Here is a 27,927-nt window from a genome sequence, read left to right as displayed (position 1 = left end):
TCTTTGCATGTTCCCAAAGAAAGTAAGAAGGAACATTGAACCTGATAACATGAAAAACGAGCATTTATAAACAATATAAGCGTAACAGATTTCAGTAGTAAATATATGTATGAATGATATTCAAACGCGGATGTCAAACCACCGACGTGTATCTTTGTACTCTATAAGAATTTTTCTTCTTTTTCACCGTCTTTTTCGTAGTGTAATAGGAAGCAGGTCTAGCTAGCAAATCGGGAACTTCACAGTTCGAATCTTGGCGAAGGCACGCAGATTCTTCGTGTTTCCTCCTCCGACAAATGCCTAATATACTATATACCTGAAATGCCTCACACTACATGCGTAGAAAATCACGAAAACTCACACAGCAACCGTTCGGACGCTGCTTCGAACTACCAAAATTCACAGATCTTCTCGGCCATACAGTTATTTAACAGATCATGAAACAGAAATAAAAATTATCAGGACACTTTATACGGATTTTAAGTTTTACTAACGTTTATTTTATTTTAAATCTTTGTTATTCTCTCTTATTTTCCATTTCCGGCCATAATAAGCGCGAGTACAATTTTTACGTTAATGAGTTTGCAAACTATGCAGGCATTTAAGAAGGGGCTTCCAGTCAAAAGAAGAAGAAGAGCCTTACTGTTACCCTGACACGCTCGTGCTTTTCAGTCAGTTCATGTCTGCTTTTAAGGCCAGAACTTAGTCCCTGCTCATGGTACTAAGACGTATTACAGTATTTGCATTTTCCTCACTACATACGTAATGTCAAAAGGCCAATCTTCACGTTAATAGTCTTTGTAAAAACATTCAAGTTTGATTCTTACTTAGTTAAGTTAGTTCATTTCTTATTTTCTACGTTTTAGACCAAAAGTGATGGTCTATGTATCCCAAAAGTGCCGGAGCGCCTGTACGCTGTGTGAAACATAAAGAGTAAAGTTAACCCTTCTCATCTGTGATGTCTCCTTCGGCTTGAACTTGGGCTTAAACTGAAAAACACCTTGGGCTTGAACTTAAGAGACTAAAAATTGAACTGAAACTAAGATTTACTAAAGAAATATAGCCGAAGATATCGAGATTCTGGACTAGTTGGCCCCTTAACTCTATTTGACTACGAAGCTTATCAAGGGCCTGAGTACGTCTGAGCGTAATAACAGCTTTGAGAGAGAGAGTGGCTAAAAGGCAGACGCGCGTAAATCAGAAACTCTGATTCTCTCTCACTAAGACCAAAGAACTTCACGGTTAAATACCGCTCTTCCTCATTATGCACACACGAACATAGCTTGAGTAAGCTCCCTGTTCCCACTCAGGATTACTAGATGCTTCCCAAGGCAGTTGGAAGGAATAGCAGTCCTGACAACTTAATAAATAAATCAAATCAGACAAAACTCAGTCTTACATGAACGTTAAATTTGTAGAAAAAATTCTTAACATTTCTCCAAGAAGAATAATCATAATTATCTCGTTGCCATACCATTTTCCCTTCTACTAGCTCAAATTAAGAATATTTAAAGAATCCATTTTAGACTTTAATTTCTGAGAAAACTGTAAAAGTCCTTGTCAGTGTGGATTAAAATATAATGTCCAAATTAGGATAAAGCTTGTAAGATTCTCACTAGTGTAAATCTCAGTTACTGTAGAAAGCGACGAATCTTAAGAGCTAGTTAGCGAATAATCGCTTAAGTTCGTGTGACAAGAAACAACAAAATGGAAAGGTAACTAACCCATTATTATTCCAATAAGATTTAACAAAACTCCGACTTGGAGTGTACAATCAAAGCCGACACTTGGGCTTGAACTTAAGAGACTAAAATTTAAACTAGAACTAAGATTAACTAAAGAAATATTGCCGAAGCTATCAAGATTCTGTACTAGTTGGCCCCTTAACTCTATTTGACTACGAAGCTTATCAAGGGCCTGAGTACGGCCGAGCGTAATAACAGCTTTGAGAGAGAGAGTGGCCAAAAGGCAGACGCGCGTAAATCAGAAACTCTGATTTTCTCTCCCTAAGACCAAAGAACTTCGCGGTTAAATACCGCTCTTCTTCATTATGTATTTAGACGTGACTCTAAAACTACGTTCTGGCCGGATGTAGTAAGTTGAAGTTAAAAATTTGACAGGAAAGGAACTTAAAATTTAACTGCTAATAAAATTAACATAATCCTTATACTCTTAAATTTCGCATTAAAAGCACAAATCTCACACCAGAAAAGGAAAAATTAATGAATCTTCTATCACTAATCTAATTGGCCTTTCAAGAATTTTTCTAAGTTTCACTAAATTATCTAAAATAATTCATAAGTTGAATACGAGCTAGATTCCCTTAACCTCATTCAATAGAGCTTAGCCTCATTCACCAGTGCTGTCATTTTTAACTGATGATTTTAAATCCATTTCATTTTTCTCAAAGTTAGCCTTAGTTAATAATTTCAGTTCCTTTGATTTCCTGTTTTGTTCTGTGGATGGCGTTAAGATAGTTGCTTAATTTTCTTTCAAAGTTGACTTCTTTTTTTGGTACTTGCGAGAGACACTACGCTATTCAAATTCTTCTAACTACGCTTTCCTGAGATACGCATCTTTCTACCTATATATTGATATTCTATAAATAATTTATGAAATTTCTCAGTATTTATGTATTATAGTGTTTCAATGACTTTTAGTATTTCAGTGTATTTTATAACTTGTGGCAAGAACTGCATACTTTTATTTGTTTCTTAAGTGTTTTATCATGTTCTATAAATAGATCATTTCATATTCAAGTTTGTTGCTGCATTTTACGAAACTCGTGTATTTTTTATTTTGCCATCTTTACGTATCTATGTAAATCAGATCAAAGTTCAGATCAAAATTGTGAACTTTCTATGTTTCTATGTCTTCTATGCATCCTCTATGTATATTTTTAGAGTACAATTACTTCACTGCACGCACTTTCACAGGGGTGGTAGAAACCTTCAGTTATATACAGGGCAATTTGTCAGAACAACTCAATAATTGCAGACCAGCTGCTCAGTGCAATCACCCGCTCACGTTTACAATGCCTAAGACTTTACAGTTGAAACTTAGGACTTTACCATCAGTTCTTAAGTCCTAGGTTCAGTTGTAATCAGCTGGGTTACTCTAGAAAATATCAAACATCTGATTAATCTACTAAATACTTCATACATATCTCTGCCCCTTAACAAAAAGAAGCCTCGTATCAACCTCCCTTAAAAGTTAAAATTCTTTTTATAAAATCAATCAGTCTTCAAGATGAATTCTGTATAAATTGTAGCTGACACTGAACAGCAGAAAATGGTATACGAAATGAAAGTACCCACTTTGCGCTTTAAGCTAACACAAACATGATAATTAAAATAGTCCGCTAGCTGCCCAGCCGGGATAGTTGTCAGTGAAGCTGGCTGCTGTACAGAAGAACCCGTGTTCGAATTCTGGAGAAGGCATAGATGCTTGTAGATGTAAGGCATAATGCGTCTGTACGGCATCGGGGCACTTTATATATGCAGCAAGCCGAACGTCCTCTCGAGAGAATGGTGGTAGGGAAATAGGAGTGGGAAACCCTCAGACCTGTCCTCCTCCAAGATGCTCTCCATCAAAATTAGGTGGGACTGAGCGGGTGACACTAAGTTACCATACGGGTGACACTAAGTCATAGTGTCACCCGTATGGTGCTCAAGGCTCTTGCTAACTACAGGCACAATCTTGCATTCTTTGGCAGGATGAATTTCGTAGGCCTGTTCTGATGTTGCTTTCAGACAAGTGGGATAGGCACAACAACAACAAATTATCTACCAAGTTATATTTTGAAATTCCAGAGCTGATGCTAACCATGAGATACGAAAAATTTTTGCCCCGCTTTAAATATTACACTTCTCCCCGTTGCAAATATCTTGCAATATACTCTTTCGTAAACTACATAAATATGTCATATAATCTTATTTCTCTTATTTATTATATTTCATGAAATTTAGGTTTTTCAGCATATCAGAATGTTAATGGGATTAATTAGATTTCGAAGTAATTGTCAAAGGAATTAACATTGGCAATTATTTAGCAACTTTTGGCGCCTCAAGGACTTACTATAGCACCAAAGTTAAGTCTCCAAAACAGATTTATGACTTAATTAATTTAAATTAATTGCTCTCTTTCTAATTAACATGAGAACTGCAACTAATCTTTCAATTCCATTATCATTTACATTTTATGCACCACCAATCCCACACAAAAGCGTATTTAGCATCAAGGATAAAAGAAGACATAAGTAAACTTGTGTTACGCATTGTAATCAGTTACTTGCAAGTGCCAAAATTACAGACTACATTACTTAGCACTCTATTACAGCGGCTTTTTATTGATAACGATATAAAAGCTAATTAATAATGCTCATTAAATTATAACGTTGCGCGCCTCTAACTAGCACGCAACCAAGAGGTGACTGTGAAAGCTTGTATAAACCACAGAGTCTTATAAAGGGTTTAAGTCCCTTTTTATTCAACGTACTAATTTACAATTGCGTTCTCTTGACGCTTACAAACGGTGCCAACTCGGCAGTCAAAATAAAAATAAAAACCTGAAAAGAAATTAAAGACAATATTCTAACTACGAGGCTCTCTCAAATAACTAACTCACCGCGTTTTACAATACGGCTGCTAATTCAGCAGACTTGAAGCTCACTGGAACAATTGCAACTACTTCCCGCCAAGCACATAGGCCGCAACGCGGGGTTTTTCAAATCTCTATAACTACCTCCGCGCTCGCTAAGTAAGAATAACTCTCTCTCACCGAACTTGTTTCCTTCTATTTAAATCATACTACTTCCGCTGATAATTTGAATGCTTGCGCGTTCTACTCAAATTTACATATTCTGGCATTGGCAGTTCCAGGGGAAAGTAAGGATTGACAGGAAAGATAGTTTAAACTTAAAATAAATGTTAGTTAAAATAAATATAAACCCTACATTTGCCGCTGCCAGAATTTGGAAAACTTGGAAGTAGGTCCTACAAACGACCTGTTGTAAGTTTATCTAATTCTGAACTAACTGGCGAAAGCCTCGTTTACACAAAAATAATCTTATGTAACAATTAAAATTCTGTTACTTTTTGCAAAGGTTTCTTCTTACAGCAACTTTTCCTGGACTTCATCAATCAATCTTGGTCTTTCCTTCCAGCATCTGGAAGGAATAAGTATCAGTATCTTTCTACATACATTATAATTTACACTTTCTTGACACAATAAATTTTTGTTTTTAACGTTTCGTTTTTCTTAGTTATTGCTTACTTCACATTCATTCAATTTTTCAAGCATTAATTTAACTTTACCCTGGCTCTCCACCGTGTGTGGTGTCAAACGGGAATATTCGTGTTTTAGTCTTACAACACTTCCCCTAACCACCATGATTTGTTAGAATTCAACAACCAAATAGACACACCTTACTCGACATTCTACAACTCAATGAGCTACTTTAATATTCTTAAAAATTCAAATGTAGGTGGAGAACCCTACAAAACACATTCATTCTAACTTCCCCCTCATTCATCTTTTAAACATGCAGGCTTTCGCTCTAAAGCATGACTTTACAGTTTAATACTTAAATTTTGATTTCATTGCTTTTAAGCATTCACTTTTAGCATCTACAATTTTATGCTTCTAGACTAAATTCTACTTTTACATAACATGCAAGTATTTACATACATTTACAAAAGTTTAATACATATGCTTTTTACAATTTACCATAAAATGAATAAGAGAAAATAAATTTTTACTTTACTCATCCTTCGCCAAGCTGGCGGCACTGAAACTAAAATTCTTATTAGTACATACAAGAATACTAAGTTATTTTTATCTCCGGCCAAATTTTGGCTTTAACATAACAGAATTAGTCTTTCGACCAACAGAAAATGCTTGTTTTTAGCTTTTACACTTAAAGAAAATAATACTTTTGCCTTAGCTAAATAAAGTAAAACAAAACTAAGTCTCAACCGAGACATATTGACTTTCGTCAAAACATAGAACTTCGTACTTATGCATAACATTTCGGAACAAAAGAGAAAAATATTTATAGAAGGTTTTAACTTATCTTTGAGTTTTCGATGCTTGAAACTCCGTCATCCGATTTTGACAAAATTGATCCCAAGTTAGAGGTGTCATGGATGTCAATCTTCTCCTTGTTGATCTCCAATTGTCGTCCCCGTTGATCTTTCTTTTGCGTCCTCTACATGCTGGCCTCTTGACGGAGTAATCGTCTGGTTGTTGGCTTTTGCGTTTCTGCCTGGGACGGCTGGTCTTGACGTCCTCCGGTCTGGAGTCCTTGAATTTCTTCTGTTCCTCGTACTTCTGTGCTTCCTGTTGGCGTTTCAGTTTCCGGAACGGCGGCCTTGCTGGCACCTGACTCTGTGGCCGTGTGCGCGTTCTTCTTGATGTGTAATTCCTCCTGCCATCCTTTGTAGGTGGTGTTTTTCTTTTTACCACGGTTTCTTTACCCGGTTCATCTGTACTTTTGTTTTTCTTAAACGCCGGAGTTTGATAATCATTTTTTCTTTTTGATACCGACGTCCGGGTTGTAGAAGTGCTAGGTCTCTCTTCAGTTCTCCGTTTCTTGGGTGGTGGAATAGTTGTTGCAGTCTCTGGCCCTTCTATTTCGTTTAGACTTGAGTCCTGCAAGAAACTTTTAAGGATTTCAAAATCATTGGGATTATAGTATTTTTTCACCTGGTCGGGACTTGCTTTACAGATTTCCCCTCTCTCGTTTTTAAGATATAAAACTACTCCTTTGATTTCCTGAATTACATAGGGGCCTTCAAACTTTGGAGCTAGCTTTGCCATAAAATTGTCTGGGGCACTTGATAAAGAAAATTTCCGTTTCAATACTTTATCACCAACTTTAAAATCTGCTTCACGGCGTTTTTTATCGTAATAAATTTTCTGCCTATTTCTTGCCGTATCCGAGGTTTTAAGCGCCTGATCAATTAGTTTTTGCACGTCCTTTTGTTTGAATTCCTGCTCTCTTTGTTGCACAAAGAATAATTTATCTAAAGGCGTAATTAACTTTCTGCCTAAAAATAATTCTGCTGGAGTTTTTCCCGTAGTATCATGATGTGCCGTTCTTAAAGCATAAGCTAATTCATTTATGTAGCCATCCCAGCGCTTGTGATGTGTGCTAACGTAACTGCGAATTATTTTTACAATGTTTTTATTAACTCTTTCTGCTATGTTAGCCTGTGGTCTATACGGAACCATTTTGATATGGCGTATATCAAGTCCATTGCATATGTTTTCAAATATTTGACTAATGAATTGTTTTCCGTTATCGCTAATGACTTTTATCGGTGCACCGTATTTTAAAATGTATCTGTGTAAGAATGCATCTGCGACTGTTTTGGCTGACGCGCGTTTAAGTGGAACAATTTCTATCCATTTTGAAAAATGATCTACTATTACTAAAAGAAAACGATTTTTATTTAACTCGCTCTGGGGGAAGGGACCAAGGAGATCTATGCCTAAAATTTCATTCGGAAATGTAGCGCGAATGCTATTTAAGTACCCGGCCGGGCTGTAATTAATATCATTTATTAACTGACATTGATTGCAGGACCTGACATACGCCGTTACTATTTTGTATAATTGCGGGAAATATACCGCCTCGCGTACCCTTTTTAAAGTCTTTCTGACCCCGAGGTGGCCCGCTGTTTTTTTTTCGTGCAACTCCCTCAAAATGCTTAATCGAAGCGAGGCTGGGATGACTGGCTTATACTCAAGATTTTCGTTCGTTGTTTTCGTATAGAATAATAAATTATCTATTATTTCATAGTTTTTTGCTCTATTTCTTATCGCATCGATATCTGTATGCTCAAAGCCTTCGGGGTCTTTCAAATAAGCATAGATATTTCCAAATTCAGGATCAGCTTTCAGTTCAGTAATAACCGTATCTCTAGAATCTAAAATTTTTGAAGTCAACACAGCGCATTTAAGTTCATTACCTTCCTCGTCCAGTTTTATACGAGAAAGTGCGTCAGCTACATTGTTTTCCTTACCCGGTTTATATTTTATTGTGATATTATATTCTTGGAGTTTTAAAGCCCATCTTATTAACCTGGGCGTTAGGTTTTTTCCCGAGTAAAGTCTACCAACAGCCGCATGATCCGAAAAGACAGTTACTGACGATTTGCCGAAATAAACTCGAAATTTGTGTACAGCCATTAATACGGCTAATGTTTCTCTTTCTGTAGCTGTATAATTCCTTTGTGTTTGATTCAATGTTTTACTAAAAAATGCCAGCGGATGGTTATTTTGCATAAGAACCGCACCCACCGCATAGTCTGATGCATCTGCCGCAATTTCCAGGTTTTCGTCCCCCTCAGGGAATTTTAAAACAGGGGCATTAATAAGCGCTTCTTTTAATCTTTCAAAAGCCGTGTTAGCTTCCGCTGTCCACGTAAATTTACTCTTTTTTCTTTTGATTACTAAGAGTGGTTCAACAATATTAGCGAAATCTTTTATGAAAGATCGATAGTAAGAACATAGTCCAAGGAAAGACGAAAGTTTCTTGGCGGTGTTGGGCGGTGGGAAATTCTTAATAGCTTTTATTTTTGAATCTTGCGTTTCTATACCCTTTTGCGAAATTTTATAACCGAGATATTTAAGTTCTTTAGTTGCGAACTTGCATTTTGAGGCGTTAATTGTAAGACCGGCCTCTTTTAATAATTTAAAAACTTGTTCGAGATCACTAATGTGTTGTTCCAACGTACTACTCGTTATAATTATATCATCTAGATAAATTAAAGTTGATTTTCCTAGGACAGGCTTTAGAACAATGTCCATAGCTCTCTGGAATGTTGACGGGGCCCCACACAACCCAAAAGGCATGCGTAAAAATGCATAAGTGCCCGATTTTGTTATAAACGCGGTTTTATGTATATCTTCGGGTCTCATAGCTATTTGATAGTAGCCAGACGTTAAGTCCAAAGTAGACATATATCTCGTCGATTTGATCTGTCTAATGATCTCGTCTATAACCGGCAAAGGGTAAACTGGGAATTTAGTTATGCTATTTAGTTTTCTATAATCGATAGCAAACCTCCAAGCCCTTTTATCCGAAGGAGGAAACTCGTTCTTTTTCCTACATAGTACGACTGGACTCGCGTATTCACTATTTATGGGCGTTATTATTTTATTCTTTAACATCTCCTGAATATGTTCTTCGATGATTACGTCTTTTTGTTTGTCATAGCGGTAAGGTTTAGTCCTACAAGGTTTTTCGGCATTTAATTGAATCTTGTGAGTTACAATCTGACAGTTTCCCGGCTTTTCTGAAAACAAATGAGAAAAATTACTCACCACTTGCTGTATTGCTTTACTTTCCTGGTCATTCAAATGGCTAAGGTCCAATTCAGGTGTCTCCACCGGTTCCACCACCCTCTGGTCCATCTCCAGCACCACGGAACTATCTTGAAAATTTAATTTGGCCCTCGCGGCCCTTAAAAAGTCCATACCTAAAATAAGAGAGTGTTGGAGGTGTTTCACCACAAAAATTAATACTTTGAGATTTTCCTCTTTTACCTGTACGTTTAATGCTACTTTCCCGATGCAGTGACATGTTTTTCCTTGCGCCGCTATAATTTCCGTATTTCTGGTTTTAAAGAGTCGTATCCTATAAAAATTCTTTCTGAAGAACTTTTCACTCATGAAATTGCCTTCTGCCCCTGTATCGATGAGGGCTTCTACTGGTACATCGCCAACCAGGACTTGTATAATTGGTAGCTGTGAGTTTTTTACGATGACTGTATTTAGATGTCTATTTGAGGGTTTTTCTAAAACTTCCGGGGTCTGGACCCTCCCTTGCACAGGCCCCTCTAGTCGTTTAAAGCTTTCCTTTCAATCTGTGTCTTCTGGGTACGCGGATGCTTATTTTCAAATTTTCTTTTTGGGCCTTGCCCTTCAAGTTTCGATGCGTTAGCTTGATAGTTCTTTCCCCCATATGAGCGATTTCCATTTCTTGTTTCCTCCTTCCTTCTGGTACTTTGAGAATATGTTTCCCCTCTCGCTCTTTCCGCGATTCTGCGATTTTGAAACTTCACCGCCAATTCGAAAAGTTCCTGCAATGTGGTTGGGTTTCTAATTTCAAAGTAGTCTTGGACAGCGGGTAACAATCTTGGTAATATTATTTCAATAATCTCCGCATCGGGTTTTTTCCCATACAACATATCCGTTAGCTTGATTTTTCGTAAAATAAAGTCCGTCAATTGTGCTGTATCCCGTTGATAGAAACTATATAGCTCGGCTTCCAGCCGTGCGCGATCTTTCACTATGGGGAAGGCCTTTACTAACGATTTTTTGAAATTTTCAAAAGTATACGTCGGGCTTCCAAATTCACCTAGAAGAAATTTGCCTATATTTTTCCACCATAGCGCGGCCTGTCCTCTTAGTGCTGATGTGGCGATAGCAACTTTTTGTCTTTCGGGCACAGGATAGAGCTGAAAGTGGTTTTCTATACCTTCTAAAAATACGGACACCGAATTTTTTCCGTCGAAATAGACGTTTGGCTTGATTGATGCTCTCAAAGTCTGGACCAGGTATCCAAATCCTTCTAACTGCGTTGTCATTTCTTGGTGTTGTCCAGCGGCTTCCATCCAGTTTTCGGCCATTTCAGTTCGATAAGTGTTCGGGCGCCAATATAACGTTGCGCGCCTCTAACTAGCACGCAACCAAGAGGTGACTGTGAAAGCTTGTATAAACCACAGAGTCTTATAAAGGGTTTAAGTCCCTTTTTATTCAACGTACTAATTTACAATTGCGTTCTCTTGACGCTTACAAACGGTGCCAACTCGGCAGTCAAAATAAAAATAAAAACCTGAAAAGAAATTAAAGACAATATTCTAACTACGAGGCTCTCTCAAATAACTAACTCACCGCGTTTTACAATACGGCTGCTAATTCAGCAGACTTGAAGCTCACTGGAACAATTGCAACTACTTCCCGCCAAGCACATAGGCCGCAACGCGGGGTTTTTCAAATCTCTATAACTACCTCCGCGCTCGCTAAGTAAGAATAACTCTCTCTCACCGAACTTGTTTCCTTCTATTTAAATCATACTACTTCCGCTGATAATTTGAATGCTTGCGCGTTCTACTCAAATTTACATATTCTGGCATTGGCAGTTCCAGGGGAAAGTAAGGATTGACAGGAAAGATAGTTTAAACTTAAAATAAATGTTAGTTAAAATAAATATAAACCCTACAAAATGGAAACATTTCAGTGCCTCAGAGTGAAAAAGATTACCTTGACTGAATGATGTATTTCTTTGAAGAAAGTCAAAATTTCCTTCAGCTCCATTTACTACAACAAAGCCCTGCCTTACTCATGTAGATAATTAAATGATAAAAGCTTTCAAGCTACTTTGATAAAGCGAATACTTATCCTATTATAAGCGTAAAAATTCAAGACTTAGCAGAAACATTCTTCAACAGCAGCAAAATGTTTTAAGTACCGTAAGACTGTTTCTAAAGATTTTTACCACTAGAAATACTAAACAACGCTTTTCAATTTTGTATTACTGATGTTATATGTTTAAATAATCATTTGTCACTCAATGATAACACCTTTTAGTTGCATACATGGAATAAGGAAGTTACATTTATTGATAAATCTGAATGATTTACTTTATTTTTCAATTAAATTTAGTAAGTTATTCCGAATACGAAGAACGTAGGCAATCAGAATACGGAGAATTTTGAATAGTTTGCACATCCAGATGTCGAATTAATTGGTCGGACGTCAGTATGTAAATACAAATGATTTTGAAACACACAATACACAGTTCAATGTACTGATTTTCCATTTAAATTCTACTGAGAAGAATAAGTACTTTTTACAAATGTAATAGAAGGAGATTTCTATATAATATACAGGGTGTCCCGTAAATGACAAACTTCTGGGGAAAGTAGGGTACATCATAAGGATTAAGAATTGCGTAGGAACCCATGCACGGAAATGTCAGGGGTAAGTGGTAGCAGAGTTAGAAGATGGGAAAGAAAACAAGAGAGTGATTAATTTGAAACATTTATTGGGTATGAATACAAATGGTGTACGACAGCTTGAATGTTACAAAAGATGCTCGAAGTTTGCACCACCAGACGCCAAACATACCTGACACCGACGGACCACTGATTGCCGCACATGTTCAAGTACAGCGGGAGTTTCTTTGATTGTAGCAACTGCGCAGACGAGTCTTGCCAAAAGTTCCATTTCAGACACAACAGGATCGTGACACACAGCAATTTTTTATGGCGCCTCACGAAAAGAAATCAAGGCTCAATAAATCCGCTGAGCGTGAGGGCCAGAGAACCGGTCCTCCACGCCCAATCCATCCATGCGGGAATGATCTGTTCAAATGACTTCGAACATCCAGTCCAAAATGAGCAGGAGCTCCGTCATGTTCGAACAACATGTTCACAAGTTCTCCGTTCCTATAGCGTTCCATGCTCTTCGTATGGTGCCTATCGCTCGAACGAGGTAATCCTCACTTTCCACTAGCACTCTCCTGTACAAAACCCCCAGGCGGCGTACAATGACGTTTCTGGGCAAGGGTTTCTACGCAATCCTTAATCCTTATTATGTGCCCTACCTCTTCCAAAAGTTTGTCGCAACATTTACAGGATACCCTATATAGTAAATAATTTAGATGTTGTTAACATGCAGACGCATAAATATAGTAGAAGCCTCCTTTATTGTTGACGTATGCAGTCGCGAACAGTAACTTGACACAAACAGCGCCTGCTCTTTAAGAACTGCACTCAATACCTTTTAATCTTTTGAAACAGCAGCAGCAGGCATTAGCAAGTGGGTAGTTGCTCCAAGAAAGAAAATGAGACACTTTTAAGATGAACACTCGATTCAGAATGATTTAGTTTCAGTTCAACTTGACTTTTACTGGTTAATACTAAGTTTCGGACCCCAAATTTTAAATAATTCTTGAATGAAGCTTTATGTAAGCATCTGTGTCACTAGCGTTACGTCATAATTACATTGCAGCAATTAATTTTGCAATGACGTAGTTTAGAGCGACTCAATACAATTAGCTACTCTTAATTGGTATGAAAAGGGAAAATAAACCCGTTAAAAAATTAAAATAGAAAGTAAAGGGACTACTGCAAATTAAAGTTAGCGTTTTCATTTACATATTTTTATCCTACATTTAATATATATGTACGTGTGTGTCCATATATGAAGAAAGAAACTATTAAGACGCTAATTATTTTGTGATTAATGTTTATGACACCTAATTAAACGTACGTTACAAAATGTTTCTGGAGTCTTTTTAATCTCGCGACCCACATACATGTAATTGCCAGTTCATATAACGACGACCATCACGACCAAATCATATAAAATCGCTCTGTAAAAGAAGAAAGGAGAGGAGATTTCTAGTAAAAAATAATATAATAATGAAGTAATAATAAATAAGCATGTATACTTATCAAGAATTAATTGGTAATTGTAAATAAATTCATTAGTAATATTAAAGTATTATTAAATATATATGATTACACAATAAACAAGTAAGTGCTTCAAAACTTTTCGAGACCCCCCAGAAATTGTCTCTTGAACTCTTAACTATAAAATGTGGGTCGCGACTCACACTTTGCGAGCTTTAAAGGTTAACAAAAATATTATTCGAAAAAAAAATTCACCATATCGATAACATTTTCGCACTGCCCAATGATGCTATTTCTAAAGAATCAAAATTGGCTTTTAAATTTTAAATTTTATAATTTAAAATTTAAGCCAATTTTGATTATTTATTTATTATATTTATTATATTATATTTTTTGATTATAATTTGATTATTTATAATTTAAAATTTAAGATAATTTATAAATTTTAAATTTTATAATGCATTAATCATGTTATTGAACTATTTATAACTAATAAATGATGTATTATTCATGATGTAATTGATTCATGATTATGATGTAAAATATATTACGATTTAATTAAACGTAAAAAGTTTCAGAAGTTTGTATTTTACGGTTAAAATGACAGTTGCATATTCTATGTAAATCGACGTGTTGAAAACTAGATTTTTATTTTGCACTTTTGTAGTGTTATAAATTTTAAAATGTTTAAATCGCATTGTATTATTTCGTTTTTGTTGTCGAGACTAAAATCACATTGGAGTAATCTCTTTATTCTTTAAGATTAAATAAATTTTGATAGAAATTATTTTTCATTCTTTTTATTTTTTTCCTTCTATTTTTATATTAATTTTGTTCAAAGAGTCTACTGAAACGAAAAGTGAATTCAGCACTTCTTAGTTTTTCAGGTTTTAATGTTTCAAATTATTACTCCTTGAAAAGTTGATTTCAAATTATTACCCCGCGAAAAGTTGATTTAAAATATGAATGTATATATTCACTTAAAATGTTTTTAAAAAATTCTGTGAAATACTTATTAAAACATTTTCCTAAAAAAAAAATAAAAATTCTTTCAATTTACATCTCACTTCGTTATAAATTCTAATAGTTTCTCTTAATTCAATTTAAAGAATTTTTTAAGGATAGTATGATCGTTTTCTTCTAATTTATAGTTTGTGTTACGATTTAATTACACATTCTAAATTTTAGGTTCTTTGACTATTTTCATTTTGTAATTAACGTAAAACAAAATTAAATATACATATTAACTTATCAGACACGAGTTGAATCTTTATAAATGGTTCCACAAATGTCTGAAGTAGATTAACCTATTACCGATCAAATACCCTTTAATTTTAAAAAATTGTTCTAAAATTCACTATGGATGAGGGAACGGAATTTGCCCAATTTAAGTTTAAATAATTCATTAAATTTCATTCACTGTTGGGAAACATTTTATCTACTAAAGGCTAACGCAAGTCTTATTTTGTTCCTCTAAATGTTGTTATTAGATTATCATCACCAACAAAAGTATCTCTTTCACTGCTATGAAGGGATGATATCAAGACCAAGTTTTTTAAATTACTGTATATTTGTAAAGAATCTGGACTTGCACGAAAATACCTAAGGCTTTATTTCATGACTCGCTTTATCAGAATACATAATATGGTTGAACAGTATACATTATATCATTTTATGTTTGTCTTTTAAAGAGAAGTAATTGGAATTATTCGAGCAAGAACAACATATCTCCACAGAAAAGCATTTCAGGAAGTAATATTTTAGGCTTAAATAACATTTAAACGCAGAGGATGTCATAAAAGTTTCGCATCTGCTTTACAGATCCAAAGCTGTTTTCTATTACAAGAGTCAAATGGTTTTAGGAATGTATGAGAGGAAACATTTTCTTCTTGGTGACTCCCAATCAGAGTATCTGTCAAGTTCGGCGACGATATTGTTATGGAAGAGTTAAAGAGCGAATGGTTCTCGCATCATATACCTTCAAATAGCTAAAACGTTTTAAAATAAATTTGCGAATCTTTTTCCCTTTCCAAAATAGGTGGAAATTTTCTTCGCAAGCCTTCGTCAGGAAGTCTATTGGCTATTTAGCTGTCTTATGACCGATAACATTGCCCAAGTTGCACTAGAAGACACGACCAATAATCCACGAACAGGAAAGAAGCCACAGTACTATACAACGAAGTCTTACCCATAAGGACCGGATTAAGACTTTTAGCTGCCTTAAGCTTTTAAACGATTTTAATGTCCCCACATGCATTTCTCGTATAACGCCTGTATTTTCCTCATTCTTTCTCTCTGAGTCTTGATTTAGCTGCATCATACATTCCATGGCAAACTGTCATTGGGAAATCTTTGCGGTCTCCCTTGCCTTCAATACCCAACTACCTCTTTATGGTACCCCTTTTTTTTATATCCTAAGCATGTACTTATTTTGCTTAATCCAGCTATGTCATATATAATAAAACAAAGGCGCAGAAAGTAAATGTTGATGGCGTAGAAAGTAGATGGCATATTGAGGAGAAAACATTCTAAACCAAAACCTTCCTCTTGGCGATCTTCCATGTCGGATAAATGCGCGCATTAATTTCCGTGCTGGCCTGGACGCTATTTCGCTGTGCTCTCTTCCTATCACAATAGTATCAAAAATGTAAAAGTTCTGGAGATAGGTACGACTAGAGTGCCAAGTTAATTGTAGCCACAAATGTCAATTTAAAGAAAATGGAATTTAATCCGCCTCGACTACCAAGTTTCCTAGTCATTAAGGATTTAACATGCTACGCAATTATCATTCCTCCTCTTCAATATGCCATCTACGTTCTAGGCCTTCAGCGTTGCGCAGGCCATGCAAGATGGATTGATGTAGACATGACGCAATCCAGAGAAGTTATTACATTTTTGAGAATAGAGAGGAAGAATTAAGGGGTTACCGTTAGTTTAAATTATAATTTTGATTTACATTTACAATTTTTTATCTTATATATATATGTAGCCATACATATGGCAGCTCTACTTACTCGAGTCTTTATATCCGGCTAGCAATCAGCCTCTACTAATCCCTATACAAACCAAGGATGCAATTCGCGGAATGTTGACGGTATCCTCCAAGGTAACTATAGCCTAAGCGAGTGCTATTCATTCTTAATTCTTATTGTATACTATATGAGCAGAAAGATATTTGTATAAGTAGATGTCATTTTATTCTGAGCCAACTTAGAGAAAGCACTTCAAGAAATATTTTAAGTATTCTAACTGAGGATTGAAACCAAGGTCTATTATTTTGAACCATAAACAAAACGACAGCCTATTATAGGGTAATGTATAAAATTCCACTAACCAAAGGGAAAAAAAACTAGAAGAAAATTTTACATTACGTCCAAAGAGGCGTTTTTTAAACATTTTGTATGTTACCTTTATTTATTAAATATCATGTCCTTCGCACTTAAACCGTAAAATTAAATTCAACAGCAATATCAAAAAATAGCATTCTTTAGAATTTCCGATACACAGTCTCGCGCGCTGGAGATAAAAAATGTTTTTTTCCCGTAGAGTGTTGGCATTGCTCGCTTTGAAATCGTTGAGTTTGTTACTCAAAAATTCCTTAAAGTGTTACAAAATATGAAATCGATAATAAAACAAATTCCATATTCCAAATTAGGGCTTCCAGATGCCCATATTCCGTGGAGGATTAGGTTATTCAAATTTTGATGGCTCAAGGTACCGTTGATTTACCAGAATGCAAGAAACATACATACATTTATGCTGATTCTTCATTATTTAATTTCTTTAAATGTAACACAGGGGGATAATATTTGGTGGCAACAAATTGAAAATTGAAACGGACATTTAAAGTTTTCGACGAAAAATGCCAAAACGGAATTAATAGCCCTTCTGGGCTGACGTCCTTTGGATTAAAAAGCAAAGCACTAGGGAAAAAAATTATGGCATCCACAATTTTCTAAAGTGAGGATGGCAACTGTTCATTTAAAGAACTCACATGATAGTTACATCAAGCTGGCATGTATTCACGGGTTTGTCAAAAATTTATGGGAAACAGACAAAGCAGTGACCACAGATTCTTGGTGAGTTGATACATCATGACTATGTAACAACTCGCATTATGAATTTCTGAAAGAGAAATTTGCTGGAATTTTGCCCAATTCATTTTAAAAATTGATCAGTCTGACTCTTTGCTCAAGTAAATAATGAGAGTAATAATGATGCCGAACAATGTTTCACATTCCAGGAAAACAGGTTGAAACGGGTGAAGTAAACGTACAGAATACATCAAAAGAACATTGAGCACTCCTCTTAATTTGATCAATACTTAACTGATGCATATTATTATAAATTTCAGCCCTTTTTACTTCCTTGTACGCAGTAAAAAGGAAGTATTGTAATCGCGAAAAGTTTCAGGCAGCATATTTCAACAAAAATATCCATTTTGACCGCTATCGAATGAAATTTAACGATGTTTTTGCGTGATATATATACGTAAGGACAGACTAAAAGACTCGTTTCCTTCAAAAAAAATTATAAAACTGCTTTAAAATTAATTCTGAAGAGAATTATTCGTGGCGTCTGTACGAACGTATGTACGTACATGCGTGCGTACGTACGTATCTCGCATAACTCAAAAACGAGTAGCCTCAGAACGTTGAAATTTTGTATATAGGACTTCTATAACATGTAGATGTGCACCTCGTATTTTGGTTGCAATCGGCCCCACCAAACGTATGTAAATATATTTATATATATATCCACTCTGTTACCCGGCTCAGTGATCTCAGTTTCTTTACTCTTATAAGTTGGTAAATTGTACATTTTTTTGCTTTAAAAATGATTGAATTATGTTGTTTTTATCTTCCGGTTAAGGATTTTATGCCTTTAGTAAATCTGTGTGCAATATTTTTAGAATTATCAGCAGTTTTAAAGTTGTTTAATTGCCGCTAAGCCTTTTTTAATGGCGGCCATTGATGTTTACATTTGAAACAGGAGTTTGGTGGATTTGTTGCCAATCTATAGAAACTTAGCTTCGCAACAACAAAGATAACGCATTCATTTATTATTGCCAATTAAATCATGCTTAATCTTTTCTGGAATTTTTTCGAGAAAATAAGCGTTTAAGATTTACTTCGTAATTTTTAATATAGATATTTTGAGTTTTTATGTATTTTTGCCTTCTCGCGAAGTGAGAACTGAATTAATTGAATGAGAAATACTCAATCGTATGTGAAAAACTGTTTCTTTTTTGTTTTGTTTGCTTCATTTCTTTTATACATCATTCTAGCTTTATTATAGTATTTGAATAGAACATGTGGCAACGATTAGATAATTCTATTATTTAAGTGATATAAATTTTGTGCATCATGAGTTATAATATGAACGAAATATATAAGTTAACTGTTATATAATTATTGGATTATATAACAGTTAACTTAGTTTCCGTTATATAATTATTATATAAGTTAACTGTTATATAATTATTAATACTGTTAAGTGAATGTAGCGCCAGAGTGTCGCTATGGTAAACAAATACTAGAGTGAATTTTAAAGAATGCATTTATTCTATTGTGGTTTATGCGCTGTCGGCGAAGTAGATTTAATTCAATCCAATAAGTTTAAATGAAATGCAAGAAAAAATGCGTATAATTTAGTATTCCAATACAAGGAAGTCATGTGGTGTACACATCAGATTTTTTTATAACAAATCCTTCAAAATGTTTTAATGAAGATAATGTTTAAAATACTGTGCTTTATTTAGTTTATAAGGTATTCCCCCCTTCTTCCAGCATGCCTGCGTGGTGTAATGGTTAGCACACTCGGCGCGTATTCGAGAGGTTCAAGTTCGAGTCCCAACGAGAGCATTGCTTTTTTTTCGCTTCTCCAGCATAAAGAAACCTAATATCTCTATAAATATTTGGTCGTAATCTTAGTCATGTTCATCTGTTTACCCAAATATATATCTTACCTCATCATGTGCAACTTGGTAAGTGAAAAAGGAATATAACAGAAGCTATTTAGCACTTTAAAAAACGTTCGGACTATTATGAAATCCAATAAACATCAAAATGGGTGTATTTTTATATGCACAGTTTACTATTGAAGGATTTAAAGTTTAATGCCCTGAACTTCAAGTGCAAGACGTTTCTCAATTGAAGTAAACAACAGATTTTGATTAAGGAAAAGGCGATTTAATCCACCGTGCTTACTTCGGAAGAAAAAAAAAACCTATATCTCAATTTGGCTTAGGCTTTTTTTTTACAGAAACTCATTATGTGCACCTTGCTTAATTCATTATTTGGAAGAATCGCTTTCATTATGTTTACCATAAAGGAAGAAAATGAGTAAATTAAAAAGAATGAATAAAAAAAAGCTAAAATTAACATGCTTTTCTTTTCTAGCTTAAAAAATCGTTTTGACTTTACAAAGAAGAAACAAATCTACTTTTATGTATGCTGCATCTTATAACAACCTGTAATACAAATTTATGTTAAAGTTTTCAGGTTTGCTCGACTAAATTAAATATTTAGTTCTTGAGTAATGCAAGATCTGAATTGAATCCATTGACAAGGATATCTGTCTACAAGGCGATTTAAAAGATTGTGAATGTTTCTAAATAATTTAAAGGTTTTTATAAACTAGGCATAAATCGCCAAGTATGGTTTTGTAGCTGAAGAAATGATCTATTAAATGATGTAAACATATGAGGATTCATTGATTGGTAAAACATAAATGAACATGAAAATTCATTTTTCAGAAATTCAATAATGGCAAAGCCTCGAGAGCTATCTGCCTAAGGGAAGACATGTCTTCGTGGAGAACTTTCTAGGGGAAACTGGATAGTATACACGTTACGCATGGAGAAAACCAAGAAAACAGAAATGCAGCCAACCCGTTTGCGGGATTCGAACCTCGGATGGAACTACCAGTGTTCAGCGACTTCTACCGCTCGGACATTGGTAGTCCCCGCCGCTTTACAAGTTAAAGTTTTAATTTTTTTACATTAAGTAATCGTTTGCGCCGTCTAATTGTAACGGCCAATAGTTGCCATAAACTGAAAAGGGAAATAATTTTCATATAAAATATCACCCGTTTAAAATAGTTCGTTCAGTAACTACGGATTAATTTATAAAAATGATTAAAATGATTTCGAGTTGAACAAAACAAACAATAAAAAATCTTTTTTGTTTACATAGTTAAAAAAAGAAGCAAAACTTTTCAGAAATATATTCGAAATTCTTTTAACATTTAGAAGTAAACTTTCCTTCACTGAAAGATTACATGTCAAAGTAAGTGACAAATGAGTACAACACAATAGAATGTTCGATTTATCTATTTGAGATGCCCTGTGTTTGTATCAAGAATACGAAGCTCTAACAGTAAGTTGTGATAGCAACGTATTCTATGAATAGAACTTTATTTGTTTGTTCCTATTTTTATTACGTTTTTACTTGCGATTTTCCAATATTACTTGAGAACTCCAGTTTCCAAAATCCAGACACTGGAAATTTCAATTATTGTTTTGCCTTTTAAAGTAAAATTCAGCTTACTTTTAATTTTTAATGTTTCTTTTACGTTGCCTTTTGTTAATTACAATAAGGTTGCAAATTTGCATGAAACTTTTCTGTTGGATACATTTAATTTATACCAATTAAATATTTTATTTAAAAAATAAAATGAAAATTTAATTTACTAAAAATGCGCTTACGGCTTTTAAATCCTTCAGTTTATTAAGGAGCTGCAATTTCATTACATTTGAAAGATACAGATCTTATGCTTTAGTGAATGGCAACGCGAAACGACGCAGAAAGTAAATTAAATCTTACACATCACACAGCTTCGATATTTTCTAAGACTGATGTAATAAGACGATTATACATAATATATCATACACTAGTCACAGAAAAGATTATTCCCTTAAAGATACATCTAATGCCAAAAAGTAAATAATATAGATTTGACCTTATTATTTTACTCAATAAAACTATTACAGATGAATAGAAAAAATATCTTTGTTACAGACAAAAAAAGAATTCTTTGTTTGATTTTTAATACACTAAAAGCAAAACTGTGATTACGAATTTAGTTTCGAGGATTACGTAAATAAAAATTAATTTTATCATTTTAATTAGTTGAGAAAGAAAAGGTTTCAGTGCATAGGCAAATAAGAAACAAAATAATTTTCTGAAGAAAACGTTTGTGTGTTTTTTTATTGAAATAAACTCTGTATTTACTGTGTTTTTTTAGTGTTTCTCGTGTTTTTATTGTGTTTACTTCTATGGCTATGGATCAGTTATATAGAAATAATTAAAATGATTCCGAGTTTAATAAAACAAAATTTAAAAAAAAATCGTTTTTATTTACATATTTTAAGAAAAAAAGCATAACTAAAAAAAGTGTGTGTGTTTTTTTAAACAGGGAAGATTTTTTTTCCCAGTGCCTCTGTTGAAATAAATCTGATAGGCAAGAAAAAAAATTAAATTCCTCAATTATTTAGCATTTTCCCAATTTGCGTTATAGAAAAAAGGAACCCAATTATCCAAATATTTCGGATATCCGTTATATACATATTTCAAATATCCGCTTGGGGCTTACTTGATGCGGATATTGGAATTCTGTTTGCATTTTCATTTCTTGCGTCACTGTTTTATTACCATTACTATGATCTTAATTTAATAGTTCTGAAGTACAAATTGGAATTCTCTTTTCTATAGCAGATTTGCGCTACTTTGGAACTTCCAAGCAAACTAGGAATTCCACATATAAAGATAGTTTCCCACTGATATTTCTCATTCTCGTTATAATCAATTACCAGCCGGGCTTATATATTTTTGTCAAACTAAAATTTTGTTAGCCTTTCAGACATGTTAAAAATAATATTTACAAAACAACTGATTAAATTCTTTTAGCCCAAAGGGCGTTAGCCCAGAAGGGCTATTAATTTCGTTTTAGCATTTTGCGTTGATTCACTATAAATGTCGGTTCACTTTTCAAATTATTGCCACCAAATATTATCCCCCTGTATTATATTTAAAGAAATTAAATAATGAAGAATCTGCGTAAATGTATATATGTTTCTTGCATTGTGATAAAGCGACGGTAACCTAGAACCATCAAATTTTGAATAACGTAATCTTGCACTGAATATGGGCATCTGGAAGCCCAAATTTGGAATTTGGAAATTTGTTTTATTATCAATTTCATATTTTGTAACACTTTACCGAGTTTTTGATTAACAAACTCAACGATTTCAAAGCGAGCAATGGCAACACTGTACGGGGAAGGAAAAAAAAAATTATTTCCTGAGCTAAAATTATTTTGCGATATTGCTATTGAATTGAATTTTATAGTTTAAGTGCTAAAAACATGGTATTTAATAAATAAAGGTAGCACACAAAACGCTAAAAAAACGCCCCTCTGGGGTAATGTAAAATCTGAAAGCTTTCAGTTTTTATTTTTGTTTTTAAATTTTCGTTTGCTGATTTTTTTTTTTAATTTCTTGTCCACTGCAGGACGCGGCAACCTATGACATGCGCATCATAGAATGACCCATTTGATAATTTCAAGTGACCCACTTCAGTTCCGAAAATAAAGTGCAATGTTTGAAAATAAATTTAAAAAATTAATATAAAGGATACACAAAAAAAATAAACTAAAAAGTACATAACAACAATAATAATTTTGTTTGATTACAAAGTTGCAGTAGTAACGAACACGTTTTTTTAAACATTGTAATTTCAAGGAGAAATCGATAAATTTGGCAACGCCGTTCCATAATCCATAACTCCAAGAAACTGGCTTTGCCATTTTGTCCGCATTCGATTCAACTTATAAATGGGAGGAAATATTTTCACACATGAAATTTATTTTAAGCAAAAACAGTAGCAGTTAACTACCGAAAATTCAGATGTTTTTATTCGTCTTAAGCCGACTAGCTATAACCTAGATTTAACTAAATTGACGTCCCAAGTTCAGCATCATGGAAGCCATTGATATCGAAAAAAACAAAAGTTTATTCAGTTATGTTTGTTTTTATGTAATAACTATAATTTAAATTTCTATGTTTAAAGTGTATTGTAATTATTGTCTCAGTAAAATTTATTTAAAAAAAATGTTGTATTAAAAAAAGTATGTTTTAAAGTGAAAATACCACTTATGCGAAATGTCTTCTTAATAAACACATTTTGGTTGATTTTGACCCGCAGCCAAAAAATGTTGCTCTATTGTTTCCATTCGGCTGTTTCTGAAGTCAGACATCAAATTGTGATGCTACTATAGAACGATAAGAACTAATTTCTTTTACTTATTTTTTACTTTATAAAAGCGCACTGCTCACCAGCGTAACAGAATTCCCATTCGATGACTCAAGCAGATCCAGTCCCATGATTTTACGGTGAATCTGAACAAGAGGACAGAACTTTAGAGAGTGATAAAAACGAGCTCTATGAACAATATTCGTCATAGAATGTATGGCCGGAACGCAAGCGGTAAGAAGTTAAAGGGTAGTTTTCCACTATCACATTTAAAGAATCAACACAAGAATGAGAGGAGGTACTTCAGAAAACATTTTAATAACAGAACGTGCTCATAGAAATTTCTCAAAACACCTTCCGCCAGCTGTAATGCAGGCATCAGACCTGCGGAATAGGGAATTGACGCACATTTGCGAAGACACCAAGCATTTCCCGAATATCACCGGCAACAGCGGCGATCCTGGCGACTATATCTCTATTGCGCTAAATCCACGGATCCCTCTTGCACTAAATCCACAGATCCCTATTGCACTAAATCCCTATTGCACTTCAGGAGCACTCGTAGATTAGGCTTTTTATATGGCCCCACTGAAAGAAGTCCAAACACAAGAGATCTGATGATCTTGGTGGCGAAGCTATGGGACCACATGGACCAATCCATTGTTCTTGAAATTTCGTGGTTCGTATAACCAACAATCCCCTCGACAATCCACGATAAAAAATGCCTCTTGGGTGCGAAGACCGACCGTTCTTATACCATTTATTTACAATGTCAACTAGCGGCTCGCTGTTTGTGTTCCCACCATGCCAAATATTGCTCATGCCAAATATTGCTCGTATAGCTGTCTTCTATCACCTCCAAAGGTATTGCCGTCTTGTTCAAATTCAACCCTGTATAAATACTTTTTTTTTCCTCTGCTTTATGCTTTCCTCCAAGAGTGAACAACTGAAGACTTTCCTATGTGAATGGCCTATTGAGCCAGACATGTCGCCTTGCGATATTTTCTGTCATATTGGGCAAACTAGACTACACTATGCGTTAAAGAATTAATACCTAATTTTACCGAGATTAATTAATGACATTTTGTAATAAATCTTATTTTATACCATTAATGTAACCAATAAAATATGACTCTAATACTGAATACTAGACTGATCACAAACTTTCTAGCTCTTGTTCTTGTGTAACTTTGTAATGAAAATAAAATGGCCATGATGAAATCTTTTATTAACATATATAGTATAATCTCTTTCCCATACATTTATTTCTTTTTCTAAAGTTTCATTCGAACTTTAAACTTTTCCTCTTCAAAAGGTAATTTAATTTTAAAATATATTATTTTACGCTCACGAGTGAAATGCAGAAACACATGCCGAAGATTTTAAAATTGATTTTTTTTTCATTTTTAATTCATTTAACAAGATTTAGTTTTATTAATATGTAAAAGCAGGTACAATTTTTGCTCTGAAATTTTCACTCTGGAATATCACACTTTGAAATTTTCATAACAGTGGAATTTTTTTAAGCTGAGTCGCTTGCGAGTTAGAATACTGGATACAAAAGCGCATAAAGTGTATAAATATTATGCATCTTGCGCAAGCCAACGAGTAAAATACAAAATGTACAGTAAGATCTTCAGCAAGGCTGGGCGATCTGAATCCTCAAATCTTGATAAATTTTCAATATAAGAAAACTCTATATCCGAGCTTTTATCACCATTCGAATTTTCCGAATACTTAAAAATTCATTAACCAATCCATCAAAAGTTTGAAAATATTATATTTTTTTGGTCCTATATGAGAATTCACGAAGAAAAGAACATTAATATTGCAGCTTCAGGTCGCCAATATAACGTCGTAGCTCCCTAAATGCCCCCACACTTGTTTTGCAGAAGAAATTTACAGTTCTGTGTTTAATGTTTGTCTACGTTAATCCTTCGAATAACCTTCTTCCCTCTGATCTTGCTTTAATTTAAAAAGCTTCATTAAAAATGTTAAACTTTTTCTGAATTTGCTTTGCCAAAGTATAATGAGAAAATTAATCTCAAGTTTCAGAAATTCTAATTATGTTTTTCATTACGTGCCTCTTTTTCATTTCTTCTATATAAATATGGGAGTATTTTAAAAACTGAGTCATAAATTTCGTTCTTCATTAAACGCAGATAGCAAATTTTCCTGTAATTAAAAATTTTTTGAATGAAAATTTTCTTCTTCATTATTATCCCAACAAAATGTATTCGAGATATTTGAGAACCTTTTAGGATTCGGTTTCGACAAAATTTAGAGTTACTCTTGAATAGTTAAGTCTTTTCTTTATTAAATAAATGAAGTTTCCACGTGACTTTAATTTACGACGAAATAATCCCATCCCAAATTTTCCCTACCACTTCGTTTTGCCATTTTGAACAACTCATTTTAATCTTAAGGTTTTAAGCTCCATATTTTTAATTTTGAAGAGACTATTTTGTAAGTTATTAGGCCTACCATAACAGTTTAGTTTTAAAATGTTTCAGATATTAAACTGGAAAAATGTATATGCTAGGATTAGATACCAGTTTCTTCCTAAATGTATGCCTTTTATATTTTTTTAGATCTTTACTTTTTTTAAGTTTTTTAAACATTAGGAATAAACTTTTCAAAAGGTTAGACTGTAACCCGAAAGGTCCTCTTCCCCCAGCTGCGCATGAAAATAATTTACTTTTCCAAAATAAAAAACAAGCAACAGAATCAGAATTGAGAAACCAGCATTTTTTTCTTTTAATTTTTGTCTAAATGTGATTCACCATTCGTTTCTTCTACCTTTTCACAATATAATAAACAAAAAATTGCCATAAGTTCTATTTTCAGGAAAAAATTAGAAATATTTTATTACATTAAAAAGTTGCACCCATTATAATTTGCCAAAGTATTTCATATACTTCCGCGAGATGCAAATAAATAAATAAATAAGTAAAATTTTCAAAAAGTTTTTTGTTATAATGTTGAGCAAATTAAAATCTTAGTTTCTAAACTCTTGAAAAGTAGACCAAAAGAACATTAAAATAAATAAGTTTGGCATGATATTGTTGTAGAAATATTAAATGTCACCTATATCTCAGTTTAAAAAATAAATAAGTAAAAAGCACTGAAGTGTAATCATGATAAAATCTGCTTAAACAATTATAATTACAGATAAATTAGTCAATCTAAAGAATTTTATTTTAATATTAAAAAAATTTCATCATTCGCTTTAATATTACATATTTCAAACATTTTCATAATCTACATCCCTAATTCTGCCCCCAGCACATTTATGAACCATACAATTAATTATTTAATAAGAAATAAAACATAACCATAAATAAGTTACTATCCATTGAATATATATTTTATTCTCAACAAAAACTTTTTTTTTTTTTTACCGTTTCCGCTGCCATTATACTATAATACTTTTCTAAAATGAAAAGTGTAAAATTATCAGTGCAGTTCTAAAACTATTATCTCTAGCAAATTACTATTGGAGAAAAAGGTAAATTATTTATGAGATGTTGAATGAGACTTACCTGGCAATTTTGAATTACTGCTTCTCATTATTAGGAATTATTTAAAAATAGAAACACGAAATATATACTTGGTTCTCAGTTATCCAAGATTAATTTACAGTATTGAGCATCCCAATCGTTATCTGAGCTTTCCCACTGAAATACGCTTCATAGAATATAATTGTTATTAACAAACACATCCCTCATTTGAAAATAGGGCAGATGTGACACAGTATAGTTCACCAAAGACCGGCTCCAATATAAAGAACATTGATTCGAAAGCATTGGCGCCTCAGATGTTGAACCGCGTCTAAATAAGCAGGAACAGCGAAACGAATATTTCCTCCTTCGGCATGGAATATCTAACCTCACTCGAATCTATCGTATTCCGTTGCGCCGTTATAGCTGCGCCGTAACCGTTCCCACTCACACATCGCGCTTGCTAGAATGGAATGGTTTTGGTTTCTGCCGGTAGATGGCGATATCAGCGCAATGGAAGAGAGCGTCGCGCCGAAGAGCCGACGATTCATTAAGAGAAAATAATTTCCAGTAATGGGTTAAAATGGCCATAAATGTCACTCTTGCATTTTGCAGTTTCAGCAGATTTTTATCATTTCGGTTTTTCAAATATTCGTCTGTTTAGCTATGTGAGCTGAGGTGTTAAATTGAAAAAAATGGCATACGAAAGCAAATCGAAACTAAATCAATATTCTAGGTAGACAGAAT

The 27,927-nt window shown here is 33.9% G+C and overlaps 1 protein-coding gene across 2 annotated transcripts in view; it reads right to left on the bottom strand.

The window, feature by feature from the left end:
* The window catches only part of LOC118186305 (uncharacterized), a 444,127-nt gene extending 416,508 nt beyond the window's left edge, over window positions 1-27,619 (bottom strand). For both annotated transcript variants that reach the window (XM_085825193.1, XM_085825199.1), the window contains exon 1: window positions 27,223-27,619. In XM_085825193.1, the coding sequence (XP_085681319.1) occupies window positions 27,223-27,250 (28 nt within the window). In that variant the 5' untranslated portion in view covers window positions 27,251-27,619. The remainder of the gene's footprint in view (window positions 1-27,222) is intronic.
* Between the last annotated feature and the right edge of the window lie 308 nt (window positions 27,620-27,927).

The sequence above is a fragment of the Stegodyphus dumicola genome, chromosome 10 (assembly GCF_044657685.1).
Source record: "Stegodyphus dumicola isolate Sdum_Otavi_A_Nest chromosome 10, ASM4465768v1".
Lineage (NCBI taxonomy): Eukaryota > Metazoa > Arthropoda > Arachnida > Araneae > Eresidae > Stegodyphus > Stegodyphus dumicola.
Note: the sequence above shows the minus strand (reverse complement) of the source record. Positions and strands in the feature narration are given on the sequence as shown.